The sequence below is a fragment of the Amblyomma americanum genome, chromosome 5, assembly GCF_052857255.1.
Source record: "Amblyomma americanum isolate KBUSLIRL-KWMA chromosome 5, ASM5285725v1, whole genome shotgun sequence".
In the NCBI taxonomy this organism is placed as follows: domain Eukaryota; kingdom Metazoa; phylum Arthropoda; class Arachnida; order Ixodida; family Ixodidae; genus Amblyomma; species Amblyomma americanum.
Window position 1 is genome coordinate 146,753,072 of NC_135501.1, and position 12,913 is coordinate 146,765,984.

Here is a 12,913-nt window from a genome sequence, read left to right on the forward strand (position 1 = left end):
GTCACCCAAGGTGGCGTCCTCCTCTCCCACTGGCCGTACTCGTCAATTATTGTATTGTCGCGACATTGTAGTTTGGACATTTGACTCTGCAGGTGAAAGCGAGAGGATTTATGCAGAAAGATGTCGTCTATTGGCCTTATTTTAGTTTGAACAGAGGTCATTGCTTCACTGGGCCTGGATAATTGACAGTTGCCCGTCTGTTACTTTCGTTACGGCCGTTGCCGAGAGGATTCACTGCTTTCAGGTCGTCCCTCAGGGTACCAAACTTGTTCTGAACGATTACATGTCACAAGCAGCGTAGCGGACACAGTTATCTGGAAGATAGCCTGGGGTCCACCTTGGCAGTGCACTGCGCTATATTTGAAAGCGTCAGATGCAATAAACTGTTTTTTTTTCTCTGCTGAAAAGTTTGGCGTGAAAAAAATGTAACAGCACATGCACAGTTTTCATATGTGCAACAAGAAAAATGTGTATTCGAAATTTTTTATTCTCGTATTTGTCGGCTGGGTATGTTAATAATTTTCAGAGTTGTGTGAAAGTGCCTGAAGCTTGGAAAAAACAAATATTGCTTCTTTCGTTAGAAACATATCTTCAGTTCTTTCCTTCTATATTTGAAAATAGAATTCGATTAGCTGCAGTGCGTTGTGGCGCAAAAAAAATATTGAATGAACTGGTGACAAAATTTTGTGAACACCACCCTGAATTTTTCTGTTTTCCTGCGGTGAGCTAAGAGTAAATAAAAAAAACAAGACTACTTGTAAAAAAATTTATCCTGGAAACAAAAGTCAAATATTTGAATCTACTTTCACAGAAATGCACCTTCGAAAGGTCACTGTTCTTTGTTCCGTTTAGAACACTGCGAAACCAGCTCGGATGATTTTCAGTTTCAGCTGCTCGAAGGAGAAAAGACAGACGAGCTCCGATAACCTTTAATGACTGGAGCGACGAGATAAGAGGTTCTGACAAGCCATTGTTTACTTTCATCCAAAGACGTGAGCGTTACCACGCTTGTCGACATGCTTCGAGGCGAAATAGCGGCAGCGTGTTAGAAGCGCTTGAAGACAAACATGCTCTTCTTTTTGTATCATCAACTGCGCAGCCATGCCCTTTAAAATTCAATGTTAAATCAAGAATGTCTCCAGTGTGGTCCCCGTAAGACGCATGACTTAGCGATATTTAATATTTTAAAGTAATACTGGGTTGACATTGCGTGCATAATTCGTTTCAGGCATAAGGTTATGCCCTCTAGACAGTAAAGGGAATAATCGGCTCTATACACATCCTCTCTGCCTTTATAAAAAGCTCTAAAAGCAAGCGGTGACAAAGTGCAACGCAAGTTTACGCCTGAGGTAAAACTGACGTAGAATATCCGCAGCGGTCCTCGTCTTCGTTGTTGCATCGAGGCCTCTACATTACAATGCGGCCATACATTTCTGTGATCAGTGCGGCACTGCTGTCAGTGGTTTTAGCGCTGAAGGCTAGCGCTGATGATGATGGCATGTATCAAAAGCCAATTACAGAGCCAGATATATTTGACGTGGACGATACCACTAAGAAAACAAAGCCTTCAAAACCGGTAAGTACAGCTTAGATGAAGTTCCAATAAGCAAGTGAGGGCAACGAGGCCATCATATTCCATAAGTCCTATGTAATACAGCAAGAATGAAAGAATCCAAAAAAACATGCCGCTTCTTCCGGTACGTTCAAAAGTGTTTAAGCGATTTTAAACTTTTCGGCAGTACCTCAGGAAATTTGGGGAAGAGCCTCGAAAGGATTAATCTTCCACAGTGGTGAAAAGAAGAGAACCTGATAAACTGACCCTCATGCGCCGAAGAGGCTAGGTTGCTATGGCGCAGTGCAGTGGATGTGAGGTATCCAAATCCAGTTCTACCTCGAATGTAACGGCCGCGTATACCTCGAGGCAGAGAAAAAAAAACGGTCCTTTACGGAGGCTTTCTGCGTGCACGTGCAAGGATCCTAAGCCACATTTGCTATTCGAGGGTCATTAGCTTGAAGGTGCCTTATAACTGGTTTAATATGATAATCTTGCATTCCTGCAGATTACAAAACATGGTTTCATGTCCATGTTTCATGAACATGAAACCGAGAGCAGCAGAAAACAAGGATCCACAAAACGACAACTGAAAGTTACTGTGATAGTAGATTCTTATATAGGATTGTAAGCGAGAAGAAAAAAATCCGAAAACAGTCAAGGCCTAATCTCGAATATTGTGTTGAGGTGCTGGAAAGCGCTTGAAGTTTCGTGAATTTTTGCCCCGTATAAACATTTATCTTAATTTTTATCTTTCCAAAAACTCCTTTTCTTCTCTGCAAAGCATAACTGACGGGCCTATCACACATGACTCATTAAGCTTTTCACTGCTGCCTGATGAGCTTGTTTCTAGATTTGAGGAGAACTACACAACGTGTGCTTTCCAACTCAATAAGAGATTTTGGTTTTGACTGTGTTTTTTAGACATTTTCCGCACACGTGTTTTGTGCTTTTTCCTGTTTTATGTTCAACTTTTTCAGAAGAGCAACAGGGCAAGACTTTTGCAAGAACCAACTAGACCAGTTTCAAACTCTTTAATGTTTATTAGGTATAGGTTAGAATAGCATGTATAAGTGCCTAAAGACTATCAGTGCGCCAGCTGTATTGCATAAAACGCGTTAGGTGGCGAAACATCCAATTTCATGCATCAGGCATGCCGCTGTCTATTCTATCATGGCCCCATATTTTCGCTTCTCCTTGCGCTCACGCACGTGCACAGCAGCAGGTGTTCAAAGGCCAGTCTTCTGCTACCTACTAGTGGCTATACAATAAACAGATTCCTGTGTGGGAACGCCAAACGTCGTGGCATAGGCTGACGCCCCTTAGTTAGCCTGGAGTGCTATATGAGGGCTTTAGCGGGAACCACCTCTCGTATAATAAACGCCTCAGCTCTCCTGGGTTACAGAGCGATACCCACGTATGTATGTCCATAAACGACAGCATCGAAGAAGTGAAACATTTAAATAGCAGCTCTGTTAAGACACGTGGCACGACAAGGTACCAGGTCGGTCAAAAGTTTCCAGGCCACAGGAACTTATTTCGAGCACTACGGTAGGGCAGTTACCACACCCACGAAGCCCCAGCTCTCTAGAGTATAGGACATGTATTGTTCTTACCTCTGAGAACCCTGACAGCTCGATTACTATCATAAGTGGGAGGATATGCCACCGAAAAGCAGACCCTGCGGCCCGGTAACTTTTGACCAAAACTGTACCAACTTCCTAAAGAATGGCTTCTATGCACTTCAAGCCCCTGAGCAACATAAACGTAGCGCGAATAGCCCTTCAATATTTTTAGTAGGTACACTCTTCCGCAGGTAGTGTGAGAGCACTGAAAATTATTCCACTATCAAGGCTTCTCCGAATAATGCAATATTTTAAGCGCTTCCTCCACTGCATCGATTTCAGCCACTTAGGCCGGACCTCTGCGCTTAAATAAGCATACTCACGATTTACACGAACGACGACCTCACGGATACACTCTCACTCTAAAGAAGAAATTATTTTAAAACTCTTTCCAGCCACCACATATAACTTATTTTTTCTTTGAAACAGGCAATGTCAGGTACCAATTACAAAACCTTACTTCGTCTCTAAATTGTATCCACAGCACTCAGTTTTGCTTTATTGAGTTTTTTGAAAAACCGTTCAATTTTGCTTTGTCAGGTGGTGTATTTTCACATGGTTAGCACTGTTTATCGCCCCATTTTTAAAACAGAGATTTTCCCTGTTTTTATCGATTATGTATGAAGTGCGAGCAAAATTTTTTTATTTGAAATGCATTTTCCGCCTCTTTTACAAAATGCTAGCGTTCGGAATTTTTTTTATTTGTAATGCATTTTCCGCCTCTGTTTCTACGGCATCAAATATATTTTAAAAAGCGACATCCGCACATAATGTAGCGAAACTCAACTCCATAAGAGTCAGTTGATGACTGCAGAAATTTATGCTGTAGGGTATGAACGCCAAATCATCGTCATTTGTATACTATGTAACCGAGCTCACTGAAAATGTCAGCAATAAATGTATTTCTTACACGGGATACTTCATAAAGTGGTGGTTTGAATGCGAAGACAACATGTAAAAAAACATGAAAATTTCATATTTTCTTTGCTATGGATAGAGTCCTTGAAAACCGATAGTAGTAAGCTTTTTCAGCATGGACAGATTTGGCAGATCTCGGGTTAAATACGAGCTTCCGTCTATAATCGCTATCAAGAAAAGATAATTTATTAGAATCGCAGAGAGAGGCAGATATTATGAACATTTTCTAGAAGATGTCGGCAGTTCGATGTGAGTGACTCGGGTTCAGCAGGAAGAACGAGAAAGAAACTTCTGGAATTGCCTGTGAGCCTTACTGGCAGCATTGCTGTCAACCAGCACGCCCACTTATAAACTGCTGCATGGCAACGGTGTATGGTTCATCAAGTTGCCGCAATGTAGTACTGAAGGTTTCTGATGTGAACTTTAATTTTACCATACAGTGCTCTTTTTAGTGAATAGGTTTGAAACTTCCCTCTTTTATGGTGCCTGTGGCTCTGTGCGCATTGCGCATAAAAAGGAATATCAATAAATATCTTCATTCTCATCAGGCGATTCAGAGAAAGAGGAATAGCTACGCTTCTTTGTCAAAGCTGTACAATGTTTTCAGCCTAATAGAAATTAAGGCGCCGGAACTAAAACGAGGACCGCAGAAAAGTTCAGAAGTGAGCCAGAGCAGCGTCTGAAGCTGGGTCGTCAAAAAGGACGCAATGTTGGAGATTTGCACGAAGGGTATTGTACTCTCAGCTGATTTGCTTTTTGTTTCGCTAATACGTAAGCGTCGTGATGGGCACCTTATTTACAACGTAGTTAAGAGAATAGACACGTCAAACATGGCATCGTATGGGTTCCTTTTTTTATCTCGGTTTAACGTTTCTACAAAGAAACCTCTTTTCGCCATGCAAAAAGTTAATTATTCATTCATGAAATAAACTTTGGGAATGCATGACATATTCGGATGAAAATGAAATATGTAGCGAAGCTCGAATGTCTAACCTTAACTCTTCCTGCAGAAAGTGAAAGGGCTGGGACAGCCGTGCAAAAGTAGCGACCAATGCCTACCGGGATTGTGCTGTTTGCGACGACGATGGGGCGGCCCCAGAATCTGCCTACCACGGGCTGGACGTTACCAACGTTGCAGTGAGGATCAAGTGAAAGGAGGTTACTACCTGGGCCACTGCCCCTGTCTCATAGGGAAACGTAAGAATAAACACTTCCAGCCACATTACTTTAAGGTGTTGGGCAGGTATAAGAAAAGAAATGCCTTGACAATGTGTGCTAGGGATACTGCGACGGTGCACGGAAATAAACAAGAAATGATAGTAATTAAAAATGCCGTACATCTTAGTGATTCCCCAGAAAAGAATTATTATGGTCTGAAGGTGTTTTGTCGTCGCACAATAATGGAGCCTTTAAGTTACTGAAAGCAGATATAGGCACGCAGAACTCTCGTATCGGAACACACGAATGCAGTGAGCAATCATCAAAGCCCTGAAAAGCGTAGGGAAAAGTTGCGGTCGTTTTATTTCTGTTTTTTTTTTTTGCAAATACTGTTGCTCAGTAGGGCATTATAAGTGTATTCTTTTGTCGCTGAAAACAAAATCGATTAGAACCTGGAAGAAAAGCAAAGACTGTACCGCAGGTGGATTCCAAACCGGCAGTCGTTGGTTCGAATCTTATCGGCAGCATGTTGTTGTGTTTTCTTATAGTTTGTTATTAATTTATATTTCAACAATAATAAAGTTACGTTAACAATTTCTCAAATATCATCACTGCAACTGAACAAGGAAGATACAGAAACATTTATGTCTGCTTTCCTTGTCTGTGATGACTGTTCAATTGCTTCACGTGTCAAGGGGAGCGCCTAACAGATATCAGAAAAGATACGAGAGCAGGAAAAGTGAAAACTGCTTTTTTACCATTATCGTCGAGTGAGGCAATCAGCCTTTTGCACATTTATGCATTCTTTCTCTACCCTCACATAGGGAAGTGTGGGCAGTTATTGCTGCCAAGGGGCAGGTGCATTTATCCTTATACTGTATACGTACGTCATTTACGGAGCCCTCCACTACGGCACCTCTTCCTTCCTTTCTTCTTCCACTCCCTCCTTTATTCCTTCCCTTACGGCGCGGTTCAAGTGTCCAACGATATACAAGACAGATATTGCGCCATTTCTTTTCCTCAAAAACCAATTATTATTAGGTCATTCCTGCGCCTCTATTGCATTGTGTAAACAAAATGATCATTGCTTACGCAACTTGTCATACACGTGAAGGCCCAATGTGCATTATATGTATTTTTTAAAAAACTCAACAGATGGATTAAAAATCTCAGACATAGAGGTTCTTAGGAGAGCAGTAAAGCAGATGACAAAACAAAACAATTAGTTACGCTTAAGAAAGTCAATGACCGATGCGAATATAACGTCAGAAGTGAAATAATACATAAAAGCTACATGCTACATTGAAAAGCATCATTAAATGTCCTGTAGCAACTGCACTAAACACAGAGCTAAACCCCCGGAGTTAGGCTTCTCCAGAACGCTGTTTAAATCCTTTACCCAAACTCCAATGAATAGTTTGCTTGCATTCGACGGTGTCCTGACAGGTAAGAATACGCATGACTGCGCGCCTCGCCTCATGCTTGCGCTAATGCAACCGTCGTGGTATCAGCAGTGTTCTTGAGCAACTGAACCAGGGCTGGACGCTGATTGGCGAGCTGCATTGCGCATACCCGTAAAGCTTCCTGTGCGCTGGATCCCGAGGGGAAAGGGAAAGCGTTAGAACGAGAAAACTAACTGCTGGTTCAGGGCTGGCTTCGGTTTGTTTGCCTTAGGAAGACTGGAAAGAAGGAGTAGCGGTTCCGAATTCCGTGGAAATATGAATCATGCCGTAAAAAAACTGGCGAAAGAAGATGTTTTTTCTCATTGCGACACTCTGCCTAGTGGCATACAGTATTATTCACAAATATAGGTACACACTTGACTCTCGAAAGAAGTCCAGTAATATCCAGAGATGAGGCTAAAAAATTTATTCTTCTACTCCCGGTGGACGGCCTTAAGGTGAAAGAAGTGAAAAAGAGATATAGAGAAGGAAGTGGAGGTAGCGTTTAGTGGTCGAATCAGCAGTATGGTCATAACTGATTTCTAAGTTAGAGAGTTCAGAAACAATATGATATTGCGGGCACATATCCTTATGAATGAATCTTAAAGCTGTTCCATAGAGTGGGAGAGCAATTGTCAGCCAAACGCGTGTGAAATACAGCGTGGGGCTGTATTTTGAAGTAACAAGGCAGGTCGGGCTTGTTGATAACGACGCATCTGAAGGAAAGCCACCCATAACTGAGTGCCGAGAAGAGAAAAAGAGTCAAAGCAGTAGCACCGTGTTGCGATTCCGTTCCTCGGGTGGTTCCCTTGTTTTGCGCTGCATTCTTTAACAGGTGGTATAAAGATTCGTGCGCATTTTTAATTTCTCAGTAATTCTCACTCCTAACGTGTATTCGCATCGAACGAGCTCCTTGACGACGGTGTTACTATTAGCTAACCTCAGTGCGTTCCTCTGACGAGCACGGTGGCCAACCCTCTCTAGCTGGCCGTTAACGCTTCAAAAACGGGGCGATGCCAGAAAATAAGAATGCGAACCGGGAGAAAAGGATGAGTGACGATTGAAATTATTCAAAAATTTTGTCCGCATCGTTTCATCCTTACTCATTGTGTGCTGGTGCCGGCTGTTGCTCGCAGTATTGGTTGCCAGTTTGCATTTATAAGTGTAAGTTTTCTTTAGTTTTATTCCTGCAATCTTTATTCTAGCATAAGAAACAATACTACCAACATCACAGGATCCCTCCTCCTTTCTTCTTTACTGCCTTAAGGGATGGTTTTGTTGAAAATATATGCTGCTGATCCCCTTTCGCTGCGTTCGTCTGTCAAACTATGAGTTGAATCTACCGCCTATGACATCACCACTGGCGTGCAACAGAAGTAGCAGTACCGGCCTTGGTACTGCGCAGCTCACTGACGATAAAGAGTCAGAATTGCTGAATAAATAATCAGGAATGGAAGTGCTCCAATAATAGGCCATCATCTTTAAGTAGCTCCCTTGGCATTTTTGCTACTGCCGGTTTTTTTAAGTAGCTGAAAGCAAAGAAACATTCATTTCCGAACTACGCCAAAACAAAACACCCGTGCCTCAACAACGAACCCGCCTCTGAAAATACCATAACAGATGCTTTGCGCTTTGACGAAGAGCTAGTCTAAATGCCACACTGGTAACCACGATGGCACGATGGTATGAGCATTCCTTCACCTGGCGCATCGAAGTGAGTCCCAATGTGGTGTCCCCTTTTTCTGCAAGCAAAGCAGGCTGGAATCTTCTGTAACCTTGTCCGTTATTTGGACTTTTGTATCGAGTAAGATCAAGCCTGTAACGATGGTTCTCATTCGTTCTTAATCAGACTCTTGTCGAGTTTTAAGTTCGCACGCTTTGAGAAGGTTTTTACGCTTCAAATAGGCTTGAAAAAAGAGTGTGCTCTACAGTAGTGTCCTGCTCTACGCTCCTGCGTTTCCGTGATAAAGAGGTGAAATTTGAACGAGCATATACTACCGAATACTCCGTTTCATTGAACGCATAGTGTTGGTCTCATTATGATTCTGGTGGAGACCTGTACGCTGTTGAACGCTTTTTGTGTAACCACAGTGCGGTGCTGTGTGAACCTCATAGCTATGAAAATTAAGGATTCGATACTCTTAAGCAAATCCTCCTCGACCTTTTTCCGGCATCGTACACCGCATGAATCGATGATTGAAATTTTTGCTGTCGCTTCCTGGAAACAGAATTTTTACATTCATTTAGAGAACTATATTGCTTTCCGAGTAGACGTTCTTGTTTTAGCAGCCTGTTCATTTTTCGTAGCCTAATTTCAACGTACACTGTGTTAGACAAGCTCTTGAAGATAAACAAGAGCAAAAACATACTTACACGTACGACTGAACAGATAAACGTTCAGAATAGAGCACCGTTCCATATCTTAGCCACTATCACGACACATGACGTGTCTCAGAAAGCGAGGGCAAAGAGGAAGGACTGCTATTCGCATTACTGGATGATTTTTCAGCAGTCCCTTAGTGTATAAAAACTGCTTCTGATGTCAGTTAAAATTTACATTTTGTGTATTTTGTTGGGCGCATTTATTCATTTAACCCACGACCCGTTAGAGTCGGTGCACTGGAGTCCAAGAGGCACAACATTACAGGACGAAAATATCTTTTCCTCTCGCGGCTTCAGAAAGACTACTCCTAAAGATGATATAACCTGCTGCCAGTGCAATTCGAACACACGCACTGCACACGACTGAGGGAAGTGATCGGTTTGGATCCGATTAGCGGCATGTGATTATTTTCTTCTGCTTTGTTATCAGTTACATACGCGTGAAGTGATTGCGCATAGAGATTTCCTATTTATCAACAGCACAGATTAAATTAACTTTGCCTTCTGCTTTCCTTGGATTCAATTACAGTTCGCTTCCTAATTATTATGTCATAACGGGGCCATCATTTTCTTCCCTTGTATTACATGTATTAACTTAATGAGGGCTTCGGTTCCCGCAGTCCTGATGCGATTGGTAGAATGAGAAGCTTGTAGTAGCATAGTTGCCGCCCTCACCGCACAATCTCGTTTCACTTGGCAGTCTCCCGATAGTAAAGGAGATTCTATGTCCGCCGCTACGGACAACGGGGGCGCTTGTGAACACAGCTCAGTATTCGTTTTCATTAAGAAAAAACACGAAATAAGCATTAAAACCACATGACATATAAGGCGCGTGTGATAATGGGAAAACCGTTCGACGCGTTCCGGCAAACATTAGGTTTGCAGCTGCTTCGAAAGCGGCTTACGACATTCGAAGCCCTCGTGTTAAGTGCCAACCGCATAATGTATGATAACGGCGCCTGCAAACACTGCGAAGCACGTTCCTTCTCCCCGCGTGTGTTTCCCGGTAAATATTACAGTTGCGTTTTGATGTCGTTGCCGTAAGCAAAAACTCCAGGTGAAAAATTGAATGCAAACAGCATTTATCATTTCAAATCAGGCATACAGCACATAGCTCAAGTACATTCCACTCGTCTCTGGATTAACTCTTTTTAGAGCCACGTGTGTGAATTTGCAAGTGACGTCGCAATGAATAATTGGGTGTAGTTTTACAGCTTCGCTGTCTGACCACCTTCACAGCGTGGATTGGAGCCATTTTTTTATATAGCCTCTTATCAATTATTTTTCCTAATAATATCCTTACACCACTAATTTCTCATTATCAACATCACAAAGTGCGACTGTTTTGCTATGCTTTCCTTCGTTTCGATAAAGTTGGCTTCATTAATATGTCGAGCTTAAAGTTAAATAAAAATCTTTACATGATGTCAACTTGAAGTCTTATGGAAGCTGTAAGCACAGCGCGTTATGCTTAAGGCATGGAATGAGACACTGATAGCCTGGTGTTTTGCCGATTTTATTGTTCTACGAAGTCAAGTTCTGGAATGTTGAAGAAAGCGGTAAGTGGGAGAGCTTGCAACTCACTGAGCCACGAAATGCCATCCTCGTGCATAGCTGGCCCCGAATAAGGGCTTCGTGACAATAAGTTCACTACTACCCAAAACAAATCTTAGAACAACATTGATGTTGAATTATTTTCCTGTATATGTAACAAACGCTAAATATAGCAACACGATTCACAGCGGTTTTACCTCGGGGGCGGTTCAAAAGAATCAACCTGCCCGAATATGTTTTTCCCTCAGGTAAATAGAGAAGCATACATAGGAAGAGTTTTGGCTGGGCTTGTTTTCATCCGTGGTCTTAGAATACTAATCGCCTAAACATATTTATGTCATAATCGACTCTTTATGTGCTTGTTGCAGAAGAGTAAAATGATGAACCAGCATCATATTGAAATTATATTTGTTTTTGTTTCAGATACTTGTGAATATGGATTTTGCATCCCATAACTTTCAAATGCTTTTGGTCCACCGTGCCTTTCACCATCATGGGAACAAAATTAATCAAACTGCTTGAACCCCCCCCCCCCCCCCCCCTCCTCCCGGAAAAAGAAATAACAGTAGGGGATCTATGCAGAAAACAAGTGGAAAAAGGTCAATCGGTTACATATTGATCTTGTTTGGGACATTCTAGTGCGATGAAGAAACGAGAAAAAGAAGTGTATAAATAAAGCAGTTTTGTTGGAATACAGTATACTTACGCGACGAACTCTTCTCATTATTTCCCACCACTTTTTGCTTTCGAGCGGTACTATCTAGCCAGATTTATTATAGTGTTTGAGGGGTTTTGGGTAACGAAAGTTTGGTTTTGAGAACCTAAGAACACGTGAAGTGTGCAGATTAGACGCAAAATCTGAAAACAATCGGAGCTCTAAACAAAACTCCAACATGGCAGAATATTTCAACTACTTATGAGAGACCGGGATCGTACCAAATAGTGAATGGAAGCGTATATCATCCAGATACCAGAGCCCGCAAAACAACTTGGTCTGCAACATTTGAGACTCATTTCTCCGAATTCCTGCCTGAAGAAGCTCTTCCAACCGATAGTCCAAATAAGACTATAAGACTGCCTAAAGCGAATCGACCTTCTACCCCACATTATGCTTAGGTTGCTTCCACCCCTCTATACACTGGGAAAATTAGTACTGGTCGTAGAAAGGGTGTGGACCCATTCCCAAGCTTTGGGAGAAAGTCATTGTGGCCGTGAATCTCTAGGAAGCCTTCCAAAACGTAAGCCACGCCGCTATACTAATTCGCCTGAACACCCTATATAGGCGAAGACGGATTCACGAGTGCGTAAATTCCTTCCTCTCAGACAGTTCAGCCACAACGGAAGTGGGAAAGCTGCGCGTAGAGAGTCTCGATGCCCAGTAAAGGCACCCCGCAGGCACTCTGAAAACTACGCTACACGCAATATAAATGCATCCGAAATTATAAAACTGGACAGCTCCAGCCGTAGCTCGGTTGGTAGAGCATCGGACGAAAAATTCGAGGTCGTAGGCTAGGACCACCGTTGGTGATGCAGGACGTGGTGCGCCTGCCGGTACGGACGAAGGTGGCACTGTAAACATTCTTAATGCCACGTTGCACGCATCATAAATACACCGAAAAGTATAAGGTTGTACAGCCCACCACTGTAGCTCAGCCGGTAGAGCACGGACACGATATTTAGAGGTCGTGGCTTCAGATGTCAGCGGTGGCATGTGGTCGTGTCCTCATACACTTTCAAAGAGTTTATCATAGAAGATTATTTTATTCACTTAAGTTTTTATGGGTCAACACAAAAATATTAGTTTAAAAAATCGAAACATTCCCCTATGCTCCATGGTTTAGGTGACTTTTGGCTTCCTTCCTCTTTAGGCCATATACTCATAACGAGCCCTTCTTTTCCCTTTCCTTGTCTGATAAACAGGATAAGGGGACAAAGAGAAAGAGACACCCTCTGACTGGCGACAGCTACTGTGGTAAGGAGAGGCTTCTATAGCGAGCCCTAGCAAACGCGGGTTAATGACATCCTAGTCGAAATTAAGAGGAAGAAATGGGCTTGGACACGGCATGTTATATGTAGGCAAGTTGGCCGCTGGTCCTTAAGGGTAAAGTAGTGGATGCCAAAAAAGAGAACCATAGCAGGGGCGACAGACAATTAGGTGGACTGATTAGATTAAGGCATACGGTGGGTGCAGCTAGTAAAGAACAGGGTTAATTTTAGATACAAGGAAAAGACCTTTGCCCTGCAGTGTGAGCAGTCAGGCTGATGATGATGATGAATAATGT

The 12,913-nt window shown here is 42.5% G+C and overlaps 1 protein-coding gene across 1 annotated transcript; it reads left to right on the plus strand.

Moving 5' to 3' along the window:
• Nucleotides 1-1,194: 1,194 nt before the first annotated feature.
• LOC144135133 (U-scoloptoxin(18)-Er1a-like) lies at nt 1,195-11,330 on the plus strand. The gene is made up of 3 exons (XM_077667883.1): nt 1,195-1,576; nt 5,106-5,292; nt 11,055-11,330. The coding sequence occupies exons 1-3, from the start codon at nt 1,418-1,420 to the stop codon at nt 11,084-11,086; spliced, it is 378 nt and encodes a 125-aa protein (XP_077524009.1). The 5' UTR covers nt 1,195-1,417; the 3' UTR covers nt 11,087-11,330.
• The last annotated feature ends 1,583 nt before the right edge of the window (nt 11,331-12,913 follow it).